Source organism: Crocodylus porosus, unplaced genomic scaffold (genome assembly GCF_001723895.1).
Source record: "Crocodylus porosus isolate Cpor-Errol unplaced genomic scaffold, CroPor_comp1, whole genome shotgun sequence".
NCBI lineage: Eukaryota > Metazoa > Chordata > Crocodylia > Crocodylidae > Crocodylus > Crocodylus porosus.
In genome coordinates, this window is record NW_017728946.1 from 520,487 (window position 1) to 543,653 (window position 23,167).

The 23,167-nt window shown below is 49.5% G+C and overlaps 1 protein-coding gene across 2 annotated transcripts in view; it reads left to right on the top strand.

The window, feature by feature from the left end:
- The first annotated feature begins 897 nt into the window (after positions 1-897).
- Positions 898-23,167, top strand: part of CEP250 (centrosomal protein 250) — a 919,650-nt gene continuing 897,380 nt past the window's right edge. For both annotated transcript variants that reach the window (XM_019550710.1, XM_019550711.1), the window contains exons 1-4: positions 898-960; positions 1,500-1,685; positions 21,252-21,308; positions 22,015-22,097. In XM_019550710.1, the coding sequence (XP_019406255.1) occupies positions 1,500-1,685; positions 21,252-21,308; positions 22,015-22,097 (326 nt within the window). In that variant the 5' untranslated portion in view covers positions 898-960. The remainder of the gene's footprint in view (positions 961-1,499; positions 1,686-21,251; positions 21,309-22,014; positions 22,098-23,167) is intronic.

The window sequence follows — 23,167 nt, forward strand, 5'->3', positions numbered from 1 at the left end:
GGCCACCAGGTTGGTCTGACAGGACCTGCATCTAATGAACCTGTGGTCCCAAGATGCCAACCAGGGGCGGGGCTACCCTTGCACCCCCTCCAGCTCATCAAAACTGGTAAAGCGGCCCAGCAACCAAAACAATTGTCTGCTCTATTCTAACCTACACCCAGCTCAGCATGCTGGGGCTTCTCGGCTGGGGAGGCCGAATGTCAAAGCCCAGCTGGGACCAGTCTCAAGCAGAGACCACCTGAGACACAGAGCACCTTGGTCACCCCACGCCAGCACTGAGCTGGGGCCAGAACAGGCTGTTTGTAGGAGGCGCGGGGTCTGCACTGGCCCAGCAACCTGCCCATTACAGGAATCCCAGGTTCTTGGCTAGCAAGACCAGGCAGCCCCTGCCAGGCCTGCAGAAAGAATCAAGACTAGAGAAAAGCTCTGTGGTGGGAGCGTGAGGCCGCACTTCGGGAAGGCAGGAAATGGCACCAGTGGCAAGGGAAGAATCCTGCAGCCTGGTACAGCCTTTCCTGCCCCCTCACAGCGCTCCTTACTAACCCGTAACCCCCACAATACTCCTTTCCCTGTTTTCACTTTTGTTGTCCCAACAAACTAGTTGCTGCCCCTGCAGCGCCCTGTTCCAGTGGCTGAGCGTGGTCCTGCCCGGGCCCTGAACAAGGCACAAGATCAGATCTGGTCTTGCAGGCGGCGCGGCCCATTTGCTGCTGCACGGACGTCCCGGTGCTCGCCGAGGGGCCCGTGGGCAGGTCTCGTCTCGGCAGCAGGGCCCGGCTCCAGCCCGCTCCGCAGTCGGCCGGGACCGGCGCTTCCGGCGGCCCGCACGAGGGCGGCAAAGCAGCACAACACAGCGCGGCTCCGCCCCCGGGCACTGCCGGGCTGCCCGCTCGTTTCGGGGCGGGCCGGGGCCGGGGCCGGCGGAAGTCCCGGCCGGGCTCGGGCGTCTCTGCAGCAGCCGTGAGTGGCGGGAAGGGCCGTTATCAAACGGCTGTAGGCCGAGCTCGTCCCGGGCGGCCGTGGAGAAGGAGCTCCCCTGGCTCAGCCCGTCCGCAGGGTCGCAGCCGGCCTGTGGGGGACGGAGCTGCTCCGGTGCCTGCACACCCCCGAGCCCGGGGCTGCCAGGCTGTCGCGCACAGCCCAGGGAGGGACAGGCAGCGGGGCAGGTCGTGCGGGGAGCCGTAGGCAGAGCAGTGCATCCACCAAGGGGCACAGGGCAGGCAAAAAGCAGAGTAGCGGATAGGGCAGGGGGAGGTGAGGGGTGTGCCACTGGCACTTGGTGGGGTGTAGGGCTAATTGTGACAGGCCTTCCAAGAAAGTCCCCCCCCCCGCCCCCAGCCTGTGCTGCTTACTCCTACTCCCAGGTTACCAAGTGTTTCCTTCCCTGCCTCCCCCCTGCACAGCCACTGTGCTGGGAAAAGCAGCAGTGCTGAGGCTTGGGCTTGCATTCTTATCTTCCCTTGTAACTAAACATTTGCTCATGTATTTTTTTCACTCAGATGCAGCCAGGAAGCCTGGAAGTGAGCAGCATGAAATTGCAGTCACTTCAGTTACTGCCAGAGGAGGACAGAGCAACATTACATCAGCAGAAGGTAGAAAGTCAGGCATCCTATCAACACAAGCTGCAGAGCTCCCAGGAAGCTCAGCAGAGGCAGGCAGTGCTTGTGCGAAAGCTGCAGGCGAAGGTAAGGCACATGCACATACAGTAGCACCCTGAGAGACAGGCAGTGGGTCAGAAGTGGAGGGTGTTGGCAGAGATGTAGGGAGAGCACAACAGGGATAGGAACTGATAATGTGGGCCAGGAATGAAGAATGTTATTGTGAGCATTTACTTACCTGTTAGTAGGGGTAAACTGATAGAGATTTTTGGGGCCAATACTGATGGCTGATTTTTAACAAGCCATATCGGCCGATACTGATCCAATTGCTAATATGCAAGTCCGGCTGGTAAGTCTGTTGTGGGGGAAGTGGGGAGGGAAGGGATGTGGGAGAGGCAGATCAAGGCCTCCGCAGTGAGGGAGGATGTGGGGCAGGGCAGGCACTGCGAGTGGCTTGTCTGGGGGATGGGGTGGAGTAGGGTGGCTCCTGCCGCTGCATGCACTCTGGGAAGGGGTGTGGGAGGGGCGTGTGCTCCTGGATCTGTGTGTAGGGTGAGGGCAGGCTGCTGCTGTGGGCTGGGGACAGCACTCGGCTCTTCCCCGCAGGGAGCTGGGCTGGGCTGCGCTCGGAGTGGGCAATGACACTAGGAGGGGGCTACAGTGAATTTTCGGATGGCTGCAGCCCCCCTGTAGCCCCCTTCCCAGAGCTGCCACTTACCCCAAGCACAGCATAGCCCAGCCCCCTGCTGGGAAGAGCTTGGCACCACCCTTGGCCCCAGCCTGCCCTCACCCCATGCGCAGATCCAGGGACATACCTCCCTCCCCGATGCCCTCCCAGGGCACGTGCAGTGGTGGGAGCTGCCCCTGGACAAGCTGGGGCTCCATCCCACATCTCACCTTGGCTGTGCAGTGCTTGCCCCAGCCCCGTTCCCTCCCTCACCACGGGGGCCTCAATCTGCCCTTCCTCCCCCATTCCCCTTCCCTCACACCACTTACCAGCTGGACACAGATGTTCTCCATGCTGGCAGGCTGAGCTCCTGGCAGCCCCCGGCTATGCCACAGCTGGTGTTTGCACAGGGTATTTATTGGCCGCATCAGCCAAAGAAAGCTGATGGCCAGTGCTGTCAATTTTTCTTATACCAGTGCCAATCTTATATGGGACCAATGTAGTGGTGCACCTCTACGTATTAGATTTATATGCCACCTTCCCCAGAAGAGGCTTGGTAAAGTAAAAAACAAGATAAAGTATAAAAGCAAATCAGATATTAAAATAATGACAGTAGTTACGACAACAGTTTTCCTTTTGAGTTCTTTCATGTGTTCAGAAGCTAAAAGAATACCGACAAAGCCAAAAGGAAGGGTAGAAGAGGACAAATAGGCCTGAAAAAGAGCAAAGGAGGAAGACATGAAGACAAGCTACAGCGAGAAGGAAAAGGATGCAGAAAATAACCTTGAGGGAATAGAACTATGGAGAACGTGGCCTAGAAACCTTTGTACTGATAGCCTTGACACCTATTTGAAAGCCTTTCTACAACCAAACCAGGAATTCTGAACAGTTAGGAAATGGTTTCTACAACTCTGTCACAATAGAAGATGGGAGAATATCCATTCTGCCCTCTAACAGTGGAAGATTAGAACATCAGGGAAGCAAGCAAGGGATACAAGAGCTTGAATAAAGAGGGATGGGAAGAAGGCTCTATATCTGGGAAGCAATCAAGGGCTGGACAGTACCTGGAGGAGTAGTGAAGCACTGATGCTGATGGAAGAGGACAATGGCACAGTAGACAATGTGAGGGTAGTTTATGTATGTCAGTAGACAGGGCAGGAGAAGGAGCAGGCATTTGTAGGCTCCAGGGGCATGTAGGTGGGGGGAAGGGGAGGAAGAAGAGTCTAGGCCTTTAGGAAGATACTTTAGGTAGAGGAAATGGAGACAGGGTCAACTTTACAGCATGGCTGGTGACAGCAACATATTGAAAAGTAAATTGGAGATATTAGAGAGTGAAAAAAATCAGTTGGGCCAACTCAGTCCTTTTCCTACAGTCTAAGACAGCTGTTCCCAAACTGACAGATTGTGTACCACCAATTTAAAGCGATACAGCCTTAAGTACCACCAGCAAATTTTTCATACACCTAGGTACCAGACTACATAATAAAAGAGGGGCAGGGGCTGAGGTGAATGGGGCGCTGGGGTGGGTCGTGGGATGGTTGGCGTGTACCCCCTGGACTTTGGGGCAGAGTTGGGATGCCTGCTGTGTGCTGGGCTCTGCACTCCATTGCCATTGCATTGGGTGCTGCACATGATACCGCATGCCTCTTGTGTGCTGGCTGCACTGCGTCCCCTGCCCGCCTGGCAGTGGGAGACACGCCATCACACACAGCTCCCAAGGCAACAGCAGCCTGAAGTGAGACAGCTCCCAGCCAGTTCCTGGCTGCGCAGGGAAGCAGAGAGCTCCCCAGCCCCACCGCTACTCAGCTTCTGGCTCTTGTGGGGAGCCAGAAGCTGAGCAGCGCCAGGACTGGCAGAGTTCCCTGCCCCTTGTGGCACCCTGGTGTTGGGGCTGACCAGGAGCAAATTTGCTCCTGGTCAGTGTTTACACATGCACTACTATGTAGTTAGTTTACTACCTGTACTTACAGGTAGTAGCTGTAGTAGACTAATTTACTGTGCAGTAAATGGTGCACATGTGTAGATGGTGATGCTTTACTGTGCAGTAGATTAATCTACTACGCAGTGAAGTGACTTGTGTAGACATACCCCATACGGCTAAAATGCTGGTTGTGATCTCGCTGGATTGGGGTTTCTGATCGAGCTCTCTCAGATTTTGTGGCCATAGGCAAATGTAAACACCCGAGTTGGGAATCATTTCAAATCAGACCAGTGTCAGGGCCACTTACCAACTGTACTTCAGCTAGTCCTGTGCAGTAAGCTACGATCTAGAGAGCTGTAGGACTGTTGAAAAACTGTCATGCTGCCAAATGAAGTAGGAAGTGTGAACCAGGTGGCGCCGAACCTTTTACATGCTGAAGTGCCTTTATGAACAAAAAACAACATTGTGCATCTATGTCTTTGCACAAGCACAGGCCTCCAGATTGTCTCTGAATTGATATCTTATGGCACGTACTATGTAGGTGATTGCTGAGGACAGCATAGAGATCAGACAGTTTATTTAACCAAGTAATTGCTCTGCTTGTTGGAGAGAACAGCGAGGCACGCATCCACCTCTAGGTGGAGTGATGTTTGCCCTTTTACAAACATCAAGGAACAGGAGCACTATGGGGTAGTATAGCAGGGCAGTAAGGTGCCTGCTACTGACAACAGTAAAATGGGATCAGCTGCCAGTCACCAGGGCAGCACAGGTGCGGGTTGCCAAGACAACCAGTCTGGTCAGCTGACTGGAAGGGGGCAGGGCCTGGCCTTTATAAACAAGCTAGGTTGAGGCCAGAGGTTAGTTCTCCTCTGGTAGTAGAAGCTGGAGCTCTGCTGGAGTGAGCAGGGCAGAGAAGCCTGATGGTCTGAGCAGTGTCTGCCCAATGATACTGGGTGGTGGAAAACCCTGGTAGGGATATGAATGGAGCTATGGATAGCCAGTCAGCTTGGAATTTATGTTCTAACACAGGAGTGTGAGGGTTTTGTTTTGAGGCTGTTGTATTACACCAGAGGACCGGGTGAGGCTGTAGGGGTGGAGGAGGCCTCATGGGAGCTCCCCAGTGAAGGGGGGAGCTTCCTGGCGCTGGAGAGGGCGCTGCATTTTGGGGTGTCCCAACCCCGGCCCCAGTGCATGCGGTCTCGGGAGGAGCCCAGTGTGGGCGCATGCAAAAAGCCCCAGTGGGGCATAAGACCCGAGAAGGCGGGTCTGGGGCCAGGTAAGGCTGAGGCTGCCTGAGCCCAATTGTGAGAAGCCCAGTGGGTGTAAGACCCAGGAAAGGGGTCTGGGGCCAGGTAAGGCTGGGGCCGCCTGAGCCCCATTGTGAGGAGTCCAGTGGGCGTAAGACCCAAGAAGGGGGTCTGAGGGCCAGGTAAGGCCAAGGCCGCCTGAGCCCTGATTTACGGGCAGGGAGCGCGAGGCACAGGCCCTGGTTGGGGGCGAGAGCGCAGAGAGCCACGAGACCCGGTGCAGGGCGACGGTACAAAGGCAAGACCCCAGGGAGGGCAACAATACAGAGGCAAGGCCCCGGTGCGGGCGAGAGCCACGAGGCAAGACAGGCGGGCACGGAGATGGGTCCAGGGACCCGTAAGGGCATGGGCGACTGTGGGACTCGCGTGCAGCCCCAAAGGTCAGAGTGCACCGGGCGATTAAACTGAGCCAGGATACATCCAGGCCCCGTGCCAAAGAGGTTAGAAAGGCAGCCTCCCATGAACATATTAACATCAAAGACGTGGCGGGCAAAATAAAGAGGGTGAATTTAAACCGATTTTGGCACAGAAGGTAGGGGCGCTAGGGGAGTTCATGGCACCCCTAGAGGTCGCCCTGCTACAGATAGCAACTTACCTATGTAAAAAAACAGTGATTTTTAATAGTGTTGTTTACTGTTATGTGTATGGTTTGTAGTTCACAAACTTATATCACTGCTGGTCTGTAAGAAAGGCAGTTAACTTGGAAGGAAACAACTCTTCTTATCCTGCGCTTTTAAATGCAGTAGATACTTGTTTGCAGTAATAACTTCTAGGAAAAAAAGGCTGCTTACCAGCAGTGTTTTACCTGGGAGCATTTTTCTTACCATGTTTTATTCTCCTAGGAACAGCAACATAGCTGCTGTTCAGAACAACACTTGTGAAGGTTGGGTGTAATACTGTGATGTAATGTTATGTTCTCTCATTTCCTACATTAGATCACATAACAGGTTGGGGGGGTTGAGGTGGGGAGGGTTGGCAAAACCAGACAAAAGGACAAGAATTTTTTTTATTAAAAAAATGTTGAGACTGTCCAACTTCTGGGTTTAATCAAAACCAAGTTCAGTCAAATATGAGTTGCACAGGTCAGTTATATGCAGTATGTGGAAGGAGAGAGTGAAACTATTGGCTAACTATGAAAAATGGACTGGTGAAACGCTGTCTTAAATGCAAGTATGAAGGAAAAGTGTTGTCAATGGGCACAGACAGACGTTAAGGCCCCATTGTAACTCATGGTGCTTTGCATAAAGCACCATGAGTTAGAGTGCCCTCCCTGACCCAATAGATGTTTGGTGGGGGCTCCATTCCCTCCCCCCTGCCCCCCAACTCTGGTCATTCAGCAGCTGGGAGCAGCCAGCATGGAGATGCTGGCTACTGAATTGCTAGAACTGGGTGGAGCAGGTAGGGAATGGGGCCTCTCATCTCGTGCCCGCCCCCCCACCCCCGTGCACCACCAGGGGAAGCCCTGCACAATGTTGCCAGCTGCCTTTGCCACTCTCTGCCGTGCAAGCCCCCGGACTCCACTGGAAGTGGAGGGGAGCCCTGCACCCTGCTTCCTCATGGAGTCCCAGGACATGCACAGCAGGGGGCAGGGAAGGTAGCTGGTTCTATCTCGTGGGGCTTCTCCCGGTGGTGCATGAGTTCTGGAAGCTGCACGTGCACTACGCAAAGTCCTGCGTATAGGCGGACCAGCCTGGCTCTGCTCCTTGCCATCGTTTGCAGCGCTGCCCAGAGCTGTGCACCACCAGGTAGCAGTGCCTGCGCAGTTCCCAAGCACCAGCCCCTTGCTGCTGCTACCACCAGCAGGGGCTGTGCGCAGTGGGGCGGAATGTGGTGGGGAACCCAGAGATGTGGGTTTTCTGGAAAATTTTGAATTGGAAAGTTTTCTGGAAATTTTTCCAATGCCCGTGATCTGATTTAGCATGTTTATTTGACTTATATTTAGTAAACAAAATTTAAAAAGTACCCCCATATTAATTTTATGTTCCAATAGCCACAAGTATTTGAACTGAAATATTTGATTTGGAAAAAAATTAAATACAGCACACTTAATGTGGTTTAAATGTTATATTCAAACAAATTCAAAGCTTTATGTGGAATAAATTATTTTTATTGGAATACTTATAAAAATGTAAAGACAATACACAATAGCATGTACTTCCCTTACATTGTTTGTTTAAATTCAAGGGGGGGAAAAAAAGGCACTGAAAACTGTTGACACACTAATTTTAGCAAACCCAACGAACTGTGCACGATATGCCATGGTTGCCCACTCATCTACTTCAGCTCTTGCACTAAGGTCATTGCGGCACCTCCAGTTTCATTGTCACTGTCAAAGATCAAAGTCTTTGATTTCAGATGCCGATGGCAAAAGGTCAGAGGCTAACACAACAAACTCAGTAATTGTAATCTCACACTATTATTCTTTAGTTTGTAACAGTGCTGCATGCACACACCCCTGTCTGTGCCTCATTTCAAATCACTTGAGCTCCCATACGAGAGAGAAACTGACCTTGACAGCCCAGCACAAAAGATAAAGTACCTATAGTAACGAGATTAGTTATAAAATTAAATAATGTGTTGTGCTTATCCTCTTGTGACCAAACAGGATCAGTACCACCTAAACTAAAAGAAAGGCCCCCCTTCCTTGAAGGATGGGCTGCCAGCATGAAACCTGAGCAAACAAAGAAAGCACAAGTGCCAACCTGTTAATTATTCATGCCTGGCGTATAGTAATTGGCTACCCTGGCCAAGTATAACTTTGAAAGAACTTCTGCCCAAAGCGGAGAACTCTCTACACATACACACACCCAGGAGACACAGTTTGTAAAGTGGCCTCTTACAAACATCTCCCCATCTTTGATCCTTATCTCGGCGTAACCCCGTCCTTGCTGGCTCGACTATCTCCCTCGTTATCTTTCTTATCAAGAGCTCTCGGTAATCTGCAGACTGCAACAGCTTATGTGAATCGCTCGGAATCTGTAACAAGCAACTTTCTTACCCACCCTGTAAATGCTAGGTAACATGATATCTGCATGCTGTAACTGAATAAATCAACTCCTCTGCCTACGCTGCATCACATCAGTAGCGTAAGTAAAATAAACTTTCTGTGTAACCATCACGCTTTAAATCATCTGACTCCTACTCGCCGTTACCCACCTGTCCAGTCATAAATCCCTCCTCCTGCCAAGCTGGTCATGCCAACCCAGGCTCGCAGGTCAAGGGTGCATCGGCATCAAGGGTGCGACAGTCACTACCTGTAGAATCACTTGTACTACATATTATACGTATTAGTTCCATTCCAGGATCAGATTGAGGCAAATGTGTTTCAGAACTACTTGAACCACATTCTCTGTCACGAAAGGAAGTTTTTACTAATGAGTCTATGGGCAAGAGCAACTTATCATTACACTGCATCTTCTTCACTAATTGTGCTTCTGACTGATTCTCCAGAAGTAAGAGATTTCGAGAAAGAGAAACAAGCTTAGTGGTGCATTCAGTTGTTAGCCTATTCCTCTTTTTTGTCTTGATTGAGCTGAAAGCCTTCCAGTTCCGTTCCCAAGAAGCTGCTGTTGGTGGAATGCTTAGGATCCTTAGAGCAATTGTGGACAACAGTCAGGTATTACTGTATCCCTTACACCATGTGAGAGGAGATGTTCTTTGTAGGGCTCTGCAAAATGGCACTGTTATGTTTTGACTTGTATTTCAACGAAACAGTGTTTCATTTTGAATTTTGTTTTGATTCAAAACCTCTGTTCTGTTTCGTTTAATCGGTTTCAACCTGGTTTCGACGTTTTTGCGCATAGGCAGTTTTGTGCTTCTCCATTATAGCCTAGAACGTTGTCATTTCCTGCCTGATTTGAATGAAACCTGCAGACAGGCTAGTCCCTGCTGAAGCCACAAAGCTTGCCAAGTTTCAAGGAGATAGGAGCAGGGGTTTCTGGGAAACTGCATCTCAAACTGCTGACAAGCAAAACTCGTGTCACGTGTGTGTTAAGCCACAACAGGGTGAAAACCTCCTGTCAGGCAAAACTTATGACATGGGTGGGTGAAACTGTGTGTGTGTTAAGGTGCTCCTTCACTGGTGCTGGGGCAGCTACACAACACAGTAGTGTGCCCCAATGAGGTCTCCTCTTCCCCTACAGCCGCATGCCAGTCCACCACTTTACATGTCAAAAGGTAAGACAATCTGGTGTCTTTTTAGTACGCCAACTGTATAGTTAGAGAACTGTATTTTAGCGAGCTTTTGGGTTGAAAAAACCTTTAAGCTGAGGAAGCACCTGTAGTTTGTGTGTCTGCTGGTCCCAGATGGAAGGAATAGTAAAGAAGCCAGACGCTGGCCTGGCATGCAATGCAGGCAAGAAAACCAGTCAGTGAAAATGAAAATGGAGGCATCAGAGGGTGAGGGACAGGCTAGGGGGGAGGGGGCGGTATGTAACAGCGCAGAGAAAAGTGCAGAGGTACGTGGGGAGTTGGACGTTTGCTGCCTGCCAAATGATGTCTTTGCTCCAAAGATGGGGGGTTTTTTGCATGGTACTCGGCGATGTCTGTCATCACAGCTGTTTGTCAATTGTGGGGACGTTCTTTGCTACTTCCATAATTGTATTGAGAGCAGTAGATCATTCATCTTCTGATTAATGTTGTCCTCCATGTTGAGGATCCAAAAGGTTTGCTGCCAGATGAACTGTATGAGAGCAAAACTCAGATCTGTTAGTAAACATTTATTTTACTACTACTTCGTTGGATAGAGGTGAGGAAAGTAAAAGCTCACCTAGATTTTTATTCCATTGTCTGAATATCTCTGGAATATTTGAAAGGCTTAGTGTTATCTCCTTCTAGTTTCTTGATAGCCACTGAAACTGGTAGTAGCAAATTGAAAGCTCTTTGAACTCAAACCCAGAACACATGGTTGTCGAGAATCTGCTTCCTAATGTTCATGGGAATAGTCTGGGATACTGTGCCCTCTATTTAAGTACGCTGCAGACAGTTCTTTGCACAGCAAACTATGTAAACACTTGGAAGCTGAGCCCCATCTAGTTTCTCCTGGCAATAAAAGTGCACTTCCTTTTCCCTGCTTCTTTCTGTAATTTCTTCGAAGTCTGATTGGCAACATTATTGTTGAATACCTTCACAATCGCTTTGCAGTTTGCCAATATCGTCTTCATTATATTTACCAATTAGATTAATTCATAATTTGATTTTTGGTTTGGATTTTTATGTGAGAGTATTTACCCTCCTGTTTACAAATCAGTGAAACATATATGGACTCTTTCACACAATTCCTAGGGATAATCACCTGAAAAATATTAAATACAACTTGAAGTGGCCAAGCTTGCCTAATACTGTATATTCATTTTTACTAATGAATTTTATGAAACAATGAATTTTTAGAAATGGAAATTTTGCGACGAAAAAAGAAGGCATTGGAAAAACTTCCATTTTAGAAAACTTCCTACAGAAAATGTTCTGCCTTACATCTCTGCCCATACTCCCTACCCTACCTCACACCCACACCCACACCCTGCCCAGCCAAGCTCTGCACTCCTGCCGGCCATGTAGGCACAAGTTCCTTGCTGCCCAGTGCTTCCCTACTGGGTACCTGGAACAAGGGGACACTAGGGAAGCTGAGCCAAGTCCCGTGGTGGCTGCAGCAGTGGTAGCAGCGGCTCTGCCCAAAAGTTGCATGCTAGCTGGTAGGGCCCATCAGTGCAGGAGGGTGGGAGTATAGTGCGCAGGCTGGGTGGGGTACAATTAGTTGGTGGGTGCCCACAGACCAGATGAAATTGCCTGGTCAACTGGATTTGGCACGTGGGCCATATTTTGCTTGCCCCTGCCTAACCTGTTCTTTCACCACTGAAGGTGACTTGCCTCCCCAAACTGTGCTGCCCAGTGCAGTAGTTTGGGAGCTGACATTCCCAGTGAAGACTGGGGTGAAGAAGGCATTGAGTTCTTTAGCCCTTTCCTCATCATCTGTCTCTAGGTTGCCTCACCCACTCAGTAAGGGACCCCACACTTTCCCTGACCTTCCTCTTGTTGCTAACTACTTGTAGAAACCCTTCTTGTTACCTTTCACGTCCCTTGCTAGCTGCAACTCCAGTTGCATTTTGACCTTCCTGACTTCATCCCTGCATGCCCAAGCAATATTCTTGTCTTCCTTCCAAGTTGTTTGTCCAAGCTTTCACTTCTTGTAAGCTTCCTTTTTTGTGTGTAAGCTCACCAAAGACCTATTTGCTAAGCCAAGCTGGTCGCTTGCCACATTTGCTATTCTTTCTGCACATTGGGATGTTTTGTTCCTGAGCCCCAAGTAAAGTTTTTTTTCAAATACAATCAGCTCTCCTGGACTCCTGCCCCTCCCAGATGGGCCTCCCAGGGGATCCTGCCCATCAGTTCCCTGAGGGAGTCAAAGTCTGCTTTTCTGAAGTCGAGGATCCATACTCTGCTGCTCTCCTTTTGTCAAGATCCTGAACCCAATCATCTCATGGTTGCTGCTGCCCAACTTGCCATCCACTTCTACATCCCTCACCAATTCTTCCCTGTTTGTCAGCAGGTCAAGAAAAGCACAGCCCCTAGTTGGTCTCTCCAACATCTGCCAGGAACTTGTCTCTGACGCTCTGCAAAAATTTCCTGGATTGCCTGCTCACAGCTATATTGCCCTCTCAGCAGATGTCAGGGTGATTGAAATCCCGCATGAGAACCAGGGCCTATGATCTGGAAGCTTTTGCTAGTTGTCTGAAGAAAGCCACATCTACCTCCATCTCCTGGTCTAGTGGTCTATGGCAGACACTAACCATGAAATCAAGCTTGTTGCTGTCCCTTCTAACCTTAACCCAGAGACTTTCAACAGGCCTATCTCCAGTAGGCACTGGTGCATATGTTTCTTTGAGGTTGGATGAGTAATTGATTTCAGTATTAGCACTAAAGAATGAAATAAAGGAAAGATAAAATGGTGAAACTATTTGTTCTCCAACCCTGAAATATGTATCAAATGCTAGCAGTTGCCATATGCAGATTAGCAGAGAGAGAATTACTGAATTCTGCTTGTCAAGTATAAACACTGTTTTGGACACTAACAGCAATTTCAGATAAATTATCACTTCATCTGTTTTATTTTAGAAACCAAGAAGTGTCTACCTGAGTCTCTAGGCATCTTTGAAAAGTACATATGAGCATAATATATCATAAAAAGAAGTGGTAATTCCATATTGTCTGAAGCTGAATTACCTGCTACCAGGAGCATTTCTGCCTTTTATCTATTGTAATTAATGTAAAATGCATCAATGGTTGAGGGAACCCAGAACCCTTCCATCTCAACAGAATGTACTAACTACTGAGTTACAGAGTTATGCTCCTTCTGACATCATTAATCTTGCATTCTTTCCAACACATTCCCAACAACTTCAAATCGGCCCTAACCAGTGGTAGTTAAGTACAGTGACAGTCCCAGATTTCATAGGCTGTCTCAGCATCCCAGCCAGCTGGTGAAAACTGAAGCAAAGGTCACGGTTGGCAGGGCTAACCGCACCTTGTCATGTATCCACAGGTGCATCTCTAGTAGGGAGAAGGAGGTGATCCTCCTCCTCTATGCAACACTGGTCAGGCCACAGCTGGAGTACTGCGTCCAGTTCTGTGCGCCTCACTTCAGGAGGGATGTGAACAACATTGAGAGGGTCCAGAGGAGGGCCACCCGAATGATTCGGGGACAACAGGGCGGACCCTACAATGAGAGACTGTGGGACCTGAACCTGTTCAGCCTTCACAAGAGAAGGCTGGGGGGGTGGACCTGGTGACAATCTATAATCTCACTAGGGGGGACCAGAAGGGTTTGGGAGAAACCTCATTTCCCCTATTGCCCCCTGGCATAACAAGGAATAATGGCCATAAGTTGTTGGAGAGTAGGTTTAGATTAGACATCCGTAAGAACTACTTCACAGTGAGGGTGGCTAGGATCTGGAACCAACTTCCAAGGGAAGTGGGGCTGGCTCCTACCCTGGGGGTCTTTAAGAGGAGGCTTGATGCCTACCTAGCTGGGATCATTTGAGCCCAGTTTTTTCTCCTGCCCAGGCAGGGGGTTGGACTTGAAGATCTACAAGGTCCCTTCCCACCCTACTTCTGTGATTCTATGAAAAACCCCACACTGGCAGGGATTGGCCAGGGCAGGGAAATGAAGGGCGAAAGCGCAGCTGTAAGCATGGACTGCTCGTGTGTGTGTGTGTGTGTGTGTGTGTGTGTGGTGCCCCCTGACCACACCAGCCTTGGTGGTTGCCCATGTTTCCCACCCATAAGACTGGCCCTGACTGTCTCTACTGTACAAGTTTACCCGCTCACAGCTCCGTGGAGTTGGGACAAGGGGGTGGCCACTACCTTCATCTAGGCTTCAGAGGTGGAGGTGGGGCTGGGGTGGCTTGGACCCCTGCTCTGAGAGGAGCACAGTCTGTTACCAGGACAGAAGGAACCCCCAGAAAGTACAGTCTGAGGGTCTCAAGTGCCCACTTAATTGCAAGATACTCTTTCTTGATTATTGCATATTTCTATTCCAAGGAAAGCATTTCCTACTTAAATACGGGATTGGATGTTCCTGAAAGAACAGCTCCCAAGCCCCACTCCAAGGTGTCACTCTGTAACAAATTCCTTTGCAAAGTCCAAGCTATGTGGTACTGGGGTACTGCACAGGAGCCACTCTATAGCCCCCAAAGCCTCTACACTACTCAGTAGACTATCACACTCGGAGCCGTCCCTAGGGCTGTGCGGGTGGCGAATGGCCAGAGTGCAGAGCAGGGCCGGGGCTGGGGGGCAGCTGGAGTGTGGAGCCAGTAGCACACAGCTGGTAGCACTGTCCACAGGGCCCAGGGTGGTCATCAGGGGCAGCCTTGATTGCACTAGAGGTGCACCAATACATCGGTGCAATATCAGATTGGCATTGATATAGAGAAAATTGACTATATCAGGAATATGCCTGATGTGGCCAGTAATTTGACTGATAAATGCCCATGTGTGCACGCAGCCACACTATAGCACACAGGTAGCAAGGAGCACAGCCTGGCAGCTTGGAGAGCTACATGCAGCTGGTAAGTCTGTTGTGGTAGATGGGGAGTGGGGAGGGAAGAGGCGTGGTGGGGCAGATCAACACCCCCCACGGTGAGGAGGGAGTGGAGCTGGGATAGGCACCGCCCAACTGAGGTGGGATATGGGCCATGAGACGGAACTGTGACCTGTCTGGGGGCATGTGTATGTTGTCCCTCCCCCCACCCCCGTGCCCTCCCAGGGTGCGTGCAGCGGCAGAAGCTGCCTCCCTCTCCCTCCCCTGTACCCTTCTCAGACAAACTACAGCTCTGTCCCGCTACCTGCTCTGCCTCACCCTGACCCAGCCGGGCAGCACTAGCCCCAGCACCATTCCCTCCGTCACCGTAGGGGCTCCCTCACTGTCTGGTGCTTAAGGACCACTGCTGACAGAGCCCCCCTGTGGGATGGCATGGCCTCGACCACCTCAGACTCAGTGCCACCTGTGCCACGACTCAGTTCTGGTCCGGCCTGGCCCTGAGGCCGTGTGCTTTCAGACAGGACTAGGCTGCTCTTGCTTTCACGCTTGGCCCCGGCACCACATGCAGGGGCTGTGTGTCAGGCCAGGCCAGGTCCTGTCTCCGTGGAGCGAGCCCAGCTGAGTGGCATATGGGGTACTTGGAGGCAGGACCCAGCCTGTCCTGGCCTGATGCACTGCCCCTGCATGCAGTGTCAGGACCCTGGGTGAAAGCAAGATCGTCCTGGTACTGCATGAAGGTGCATGCCTCTGGGCCAGGCTGGGCTGGGCCTGCAACATGTGGCACAGGTGGCGCTGGGTCTGAGGCAGTTGAGGCAGTGCCATGCTGCAGGCTGTTCTGCCAGCAGCAGGCCATGAACATCCGATAGCCATTGCTGGTGCTGCAGGGAACTGCGTGCTGTGCAGGGGGCATGCAGGGGACCCATCCCTCCTGAGCAGTTCACCCCCCCCACACACACACCCACAGCCCCCCCAATCCACCCACAAATCCCATACACCCACACCCCTCCAAACCCCCACACAGGCCCCATACCCCCCCACAAACCCTGCACCCACCCACAAACCCCCTTCAACGCTCCCACATCCCTCCCCCCACAAACCCTATATCCCCCCCTCAAAATCTCACACCCTCACGCCCATCTGGCCAAATGGGATGGGATAGGACCTGCTGGCAGGAGCCACAGCTGCACAAGTAATTGCTTCTCTGCAGCCCTGCCCTATGCCCACACCGATGATGGGATGTGCTGCGGCCTGGGGAGTGGCTCCTGGTCCTGGGAACCACTTGGGGGTTGTGATGGGAGGGGGGAGAGAAGGAGATGGCAGCAGGGGTGTGTGTGTGTGAGAGAGAAATGGGGGTCAGGGGTGGGGGAGAGCTCTGGGTAGGAGAGGCTGTCAGAGCCAGGCTTAGAGCCCCGCCTCCTACCCTGCCCCGCTAGAGCAGCCTATGCAGGGGGAAGCTGGCCTGGGAGGGAAGGGGCTTACCCAGTCCAGTCCCTGAGACCCAGTCGAGGGTTTCTCAGGAACAGTACGGGGATCGCTGGGGCCTATGCACAGATGCAGGGAGCAGAACAGGAAGGGCTGGCATGGCTCGGAGCCACAAAGCAGTGGGTGGAACAGCTGCACCTGGACTCATGTCCTGGTGCTGGAATAGATCTGCTGCCAAGAGGGAGCTGGTGGGGGCACGCAGGGGCTGTAGGTCAAGAGTGAAGGGCAGTGGAGGGGGACAGGACTGTGAATTGAAAGTAAGGGGCAAGGGCAGGGGCTTGGCACCAGCATATCAGTGCTGCTCAGCACCGCACATCCTGGTGAGTGAAGGGGGCATGGGCAACACTGATTTTTCTATGATCAAAAAAACCGGAAGCAAACCTCAAAAGTGTATAGATATTTAGAATTTGTTTATTATGATGATGGAAGCACTTGTAGGCTTCCAAATTGCTTTAAAATTGTAAATATATCAAAATATTGCCCAACTGATCTCTCTCTATATAGTAGCATTTCATTTTAATCATGGAAGAACGTGGATTTGGGGTATTTTTATGAGAGAATCTGTTTTTTTTTTTATCAGAGGATTTGCAGTTTTTAAACAGGGAACACCAGGATCTCTGCTGCTGAGACAAGTGGTGAGACCCAGGCAAAGGAGCCTGCCCAGGGCCAGCACTGAGGACCCAGCTGGAGGGCAGATGAGGCAGCTAACCTGGTCATTTGGGGCCAGGAGGACATGCTTTGACAGTTTAAAGTGGGCCACCACAATGAGCACATCTAGGTAATAGCTGCCCAGATGGCAGGGTAAGGGCACCAGAAGACATGACACCAGTTCTGCACGAAGGCCAACTGTACAGCCACAGCTCACTGGCAGCTGGCGCAGAGGTGCAGGAGGCTCTCTCTGCTTCAGTGCCCATACCACAGCTCAAGTGGCCATGTAGTTCCCATCTGGGTCTGGCTGGAAGACAGCTATGGGGCTGTTGCAGGTGGTAGCAGGTCACAGCCAGGCATCAGCCCCCACTGCCATACTGCTGCAGTGGGTAGAGGGTGCAGGGGCCACTCTAGATTAGGGCTGCTTCAGCAGTCCATCTGGCACAAGGGGCTAGTGTCCTCAGATACCAACTGGCTGGGCCTCACAAGCTCCTGGGGGCAAGTAGTCCTGATATGTTCAAAGGGCAGCTATTTATACCTCTGGGGTGAGCACAGGTGCTAGCCCCAGTCTCTAGCTCCCCCTGGCTGAAGATCTGGGAGGAGCTGGGCAGTGTCAGTTTGCCCCAAGTGGCACAATTTGCCTGGCTGCTATTTGCCCCAATTGGCACAAACTTGTGCTGTTGCTATTTGAGCTGATGCAAGTGCATGTGCCTGCCTGTGTGGACATGCCCAAAGCGTTCTAAAGTCAAACTCCACTGTTTCTGCTGGTGACCGAGACTTAGGCTTTAACTGGTGAGTGCAAATTCCTTCAGTCTTTGGGTTATGGCTCAGGGCTGAGAATCCAGGATTAAATGCCTCATCTGATTCTGTGCTGGTATGCTTTTTCTGTTAGACCCTGCTGGTCCAATATAGCAGCTTTAAGGGTCTTATGATCCCAGGATGAAGCATTCCCAAGGCTCTGATAGGCCTACTGAGCTTGCAGTTAAGACGCTTCTATTTTGATGCCCCCCCCAGAGTTCCTGCCAGCCACCCACTCAAGAGTCTGTAAGAAAGCCTCTGAGTCATCTGCTGGCCCCATCTTTCTGAGTACTCCACCCTTCCCCATCTGGGAATGGGGTCACCCAACCTGTGTGAGACTCTTGCCATGCTCCAACAGATGCTGCATAAACTATAGCTGCTCTTGCTGTTCCTCCTGCTTTAGCTGTAACTGCTGGTGCAAGCCTTCTGACCATTTTAACAGAGGTTCTGACTCTGTGGTGCTGTGCAATTTTAGGCAGCCCATATTCTCGCCCACATGTAAATGGTTTGCTTGCCTAGCTTCCCTATTATGGCATGTCAGCTCTTTGGTCAGGTTTGCAGACAGTTGATATTACATGGAACCTTGTCCCCACAGTAAAAGGAACGACAAAACAAGCAAGCATGAAAACAGCAAACAAACAAAACCAAAACCTGTAGTCTTTCTATGGACCCTAGGAGGAGTGACACAGGCTGTGTGCTTCTCCCTAAGCACCACTCTTCTTCTCTTCTTCCACTGATCCTCTACTCCTGGAGCTCTTAATTCTCTCTAGCAGCTGGTTCCCATCCTCCCAACCAGGCAGACTGCTGAAGTCCCCCAAAGTCTGAGGACCTCCTTATACATAGATTGCATTTGGACAAATACCCATTGTTTCAATTGAATGTCTTTATAAATACATCAAATGAACTTCGGGGGAAAACGGAATATAGTGTGTACTCTAGCTGTTCATATATATGGAAGAACACTTCTGTCCATGAAGTGATGTTTCCTATAACAACAGCAACATGTTTAGGAACAACATAGTAGCAGGATATTGATATGTTGCTACTAACATATGTCTACTGTAATATGGAAAGAACAGCAAGCAGTTGCACTTACTAGCAGTCCTGACAGCTTTAGGCTGCTTTGCTTTTCTGTGTGTAGGTTCCCAGAGAGATCTTATATTGCTGCTGTGCTTATGTTGATGTTGGGGGAGGGAATTATGTGAAGAAACGTGTCTCCTCCTTCCCTTTTTATATTGTTTCAGATGATCTGGAGCACCAACTGGTTTGGCATTTGTGTTCACATTCACAGAACAGTTTGTCATTATGATTATCATTATTTAGATCCTAGTCAATCCAAATATATAGATTGCTTGTAATTTTTATCTCACTTAAACTGGATCTGGTTTCACTGTAAAAGCTAATGTGGGTGGGTATTCCAAGTGTCTGGGTAGACTTTTTGAATGGAACCTAGGGGAAAGTTCCAGGAAGATTTTGGATAATTTTTTTCTGAGACTGAAGCCCAGTCCAGCAATAGAAGTAATTGTAACAGGAGTGTCGCTTTTGGAGCCCCGCTGGGCAAGCGGCTCTGGTCTCCTGTAGTGGGATGACTGCCCGCCCAACCTCTCCTGCCACGTCTTGATCTTGTTCATAATTGATGAAGGATTTAAAGTAGCGGGAAGCTGCCCAATCTTGTGTGCCCCGATGATGGGGCGCCATCTGTGGCTCCTTTCCTGCCCCTACACCGCAGCCCAAGCCTCGCAGATGGTGCTGGTATGCTCTCGCTAGGGCCATAGTACCAGGTCCCGGCCCTTTGCTTGCCTTCGGGGCTCCTCGACGCCCCTTCTCACTCTTGGGGCCCCTCACTGCCCCCTCGCTCTGCTTCTCACTGCCCCTCACCACCTGGGCTCTTCGCCACCTCCTAATTCAGGGGCTCCTCACCCCCCCCCCCGTCGGGGCTCTTCGCTGCCCCCTAACTCTGGGTTTCCTCGTGCCCCCTAGTCGGGGCTCACTACCGCCCCCTAACTCAGGGGCTGGGCCAACGTGCCCCCCACACAAAGCTGTGCCCTCTTGGGCACCATTTGCTGTGCCCTCTGGGCACCAGGAACCCCCAGATTACTGGGGAGTTCCCGTGAGGCCTCCTCGCACCCCTACAGCCTCACCCGGTCCTCCAGTATAACCATAAGCAAACCAAGGACTCAGCCCGCCGGCTACAACATAACCCAAAAAGCCTACTGGCTTATAACCTGAGCTCATAAACCCTGCTCTGCTTCACGTGAGCTCTACCGGAGCTCTGTCAGAGTTCCCTTGCCCCTGCATCGTTGCAGCCCGTCTGGGTGGTCAGGCTCTGGCCATGGCCCCGGGCTGCTCAGCTCACCCACAGAGCTCCTCCTCCTGTGGCTGCCGGAGGGGAACTGAACTCCTGGGCTTAAGAAGGGCTAAGCTCCGCCCCTTCCTGGCTCCAGGCTTCCCTGGTCGCCCTAGCAACCCACACCTGCACAGCCTTAGAGACTGGCAGTTGTGCTTCCCCTTTTCCGCCGCTAGGAGCCTCTCCTGAGCTTTTTCTCCTCTCAGTCGCAGGACACCTGAGAGCCCTGCAACGGTAATGAATAACACTTCCCAGTTGCTTTGGAAAAATATTATCTAAATAAAACAAGTTTGTTGAAAATGAGTAAGTACTCACTCCAGCACTATTTCTTGGGAGCATAACAGTAGAGTGAAGAACGGGGACATGTACCAGTGCAGGAACTGAAGGAGGAGATACTAAGCTAATCACAGTGTGTGTGTTCTTATGGGTTCCATTAATATAATACATGCAGGCGTGTGTTATGTATCTTTGAGGGCCAGCGTCATACACTTATACGGTCAGTGATGTTATTGGCTCTGGTTCTTATATAACAGTATTACCTGAATTCTTCCTATGCTAGCGGGCATTTTTCAGGACATAAGCATGTGGTCCCTATTAGCATGTAGTCTTCAGTCCCTATTAGCATGTGGTCTGTGACACTGAAATAAATTATAAGGCAATCAATTTCTAAACCCCAGGATGAGGAAGGGGTGACCCGCAACTAACATGGACAAAACCAATCCAGTATCCTTTTTGACATGGTAACTGTTTTAGTAGATGAGGGGAATGCAGTGGACTTTATGTAAATTGAGTGTAGTACAGCTTTTGGTACAGTGCAACCTGGCATTTTTATAAATATATTGGAGGAAAGCGTTGGAATGTAAGCCATATGACATTGAACAGGGTTATGATCATTTTCACTTAAAAACCTGTCATGAAGAGAACAATTGTTTTCCTTTGGCATAAAAGACAAGACACAAAACAACAGATTTAAACTGCAGCAAAACAGATTTAGATTAAATCTCAGAAGAAAACCTTCCTAGATGTCCTAACAATAGGACAGTGGAACAAGTCACCCCAGGAAACTGTAGAAACTGATTCAAGAAGAGCCTGGATAAGCATTTGTCTGGGCTAATTTAGGAATAGTGCATCCTGCTTTTTTGCAGGGGTTTCAGGTAGATCACCCTTAAAGTTTAACCCTATGATTCTGTAATTCTAACACCATCATTTTCTTTGAGTAAGTTTAAGGTACTCTAGTAACATGCTCAGTTTCTGTCTTGTGTTAAGGATGGGCAGAAAGAAGCTTTTGCATACAATTAGTAATTTGTGATCATGTTAATACTGTAAAATCTACTGTACCTCAGTCAATGAATCTTAGGTAGAGTAAACTAGGGTGTAAGTTATTGATATTGTTTATAGCAATGGCTATTCTGTTTTGAGAACCATGCTGGCTCTCTTCTATCTGTCCAGGTGCTGCAATATCGGAACTGGTGTCGGGAGTTGAAACAGCAGTTGGAAATGGGAGGGGTGAGTTATACAGGTGTCTAACTGGTATGAACCCAAAATAACAAAGACTGAAGGACATACGTTTTTGCTGACACTAGAAATATTTAAAAACACTTAAAATATTTTGGATCTTTCCAGTTTCTTCTCCCATTCCCACCAGAGCAGCTTGTACTCCTTGCAGTGCAAGCATCAAAAAAGCTTCCTTTTAAAACCCTTTTTGTGTTTATGGAGGAATGTTTGAATAATGTTTGTTGTTGGTCCCCTACGTTCTAGGCTCTTTAGCTGTCTCAGCCATGTCCAAATAAGTCAGTCACAAACTAGCATCTTTGAGGGGTATGGTATTTGGATGTTCAACATACAGCATATTCTGGCTATGTTTCCTTCTGTTCAGTGGCTAATGGAATCAGATGGCAAGGAGCAGAAGAGTGCTTCATCCTGGGCTCCAAGCCTAAACGAGCCCTCCTTCCCAAAAGTACTTTGTCAGGTGTAGACTAATTAGCTGTTATTAATCATACCAGGACTTCAAAACTGTAAACAACAGTTAGTCTAAAAATAGCCCAAGACAGATGGCATCCTCGTTTTTTTCAGTTACTGAAACCATGGGTTACTAAATCATAGAAACCACCTGTTTGGCTAGGAGAGCACAGGGAAATAGTTTGCATCTGGACAAAAGGGAAAAACAGGAATGCAAAAGCACTGGATTAAATACTCTGTCTTTCTCTTTAAGGGGCCTCTTACACACAGGTGGGAAGCCAAAGAAGAGGACAGCCTGGAGAAGGCACTGGTCCAGCTGGAGGAGGAGCAGCAGAGGTAAAAGGAGAAACAAGTTTACTTTGTTCCCTGTGAGTTCTCAGGATATCCCAGAATGGTATGGTGGAATCCCAGCAATGCTAAACACGTGCTATGAGTGGAACATTTGAGTAGCTCACCCTGAAAGGAGAAAGATTATTATGAATCTCTTCTGTGGTGCTGTCTAAGAATAGCACAGTCTGTAGGTGGACAACACCAAAGGAATAACAGGAGACAGCTCAGGCTGCAAATCAAGCTTGATATCTTGAATACTTCATAGAGTTGGCATGGTTTCTGTTCATCAGGCTTTAATAATGTGTCCAATGCTTCATTTTCCCGTGCTTCATAGTGGTATGTTTGGCAGTGTGACCACCATTTGTCTCACTGTTCTTTTTTTATCCTGTTTCTCTCTCCAAGATAAATTTCTCTTTTGTTTTAAAATATATTCTATTTTTGTGTGTGCTGTGCTATGTATGTTATTTATTAGGGCATTTGGGGAAAGTTACGTGGCACTTAGAGCACAGTGATCATCAGGGATCCTGGTTTTCTGTGATTTAAAAAAATCCCCAATTTTCAGATTAAAAAAGGAACCCAAACACATTTTTCCGTGATTAAAATGAAACGCCATTTATATATATATAAATAGTGTTTCATATTAATCACGGAAAAATGTGGATTTTGAGTTACTTTTTTAAATCGGAAAATTAGGGATTTTTTTAAATGGGAGAAAACTAGGATCTCTGATAAGATTTGCGGTATATTGTAGATCCTATGAAAGTTTGTTCACAGCCTCAAATTGGCTTCCAAAAAGCAGTCTTCTATGTAAAAGTTCTTTACCTTTGCTATTGGCCACTCATTTGGGTCAGAGGAGTTTAATTCTTGACTACAGTCTTCATCCTGCTATGGAGAATGACAATGGTGTAAGATGAAGGCAGGGATGTAGGTTAGGTAGAGTGATAGAGTTTAACAAAGGAAAAGAAGCTTGAACGTCATGCAGAAGACGGGTTACACACTTGAAAAGAAGTCTAGTCAGAGCAGTGAAACAGAAAAATGACCTTGGTAGTTGGCATGTGTAACAACTGGAAAATGAA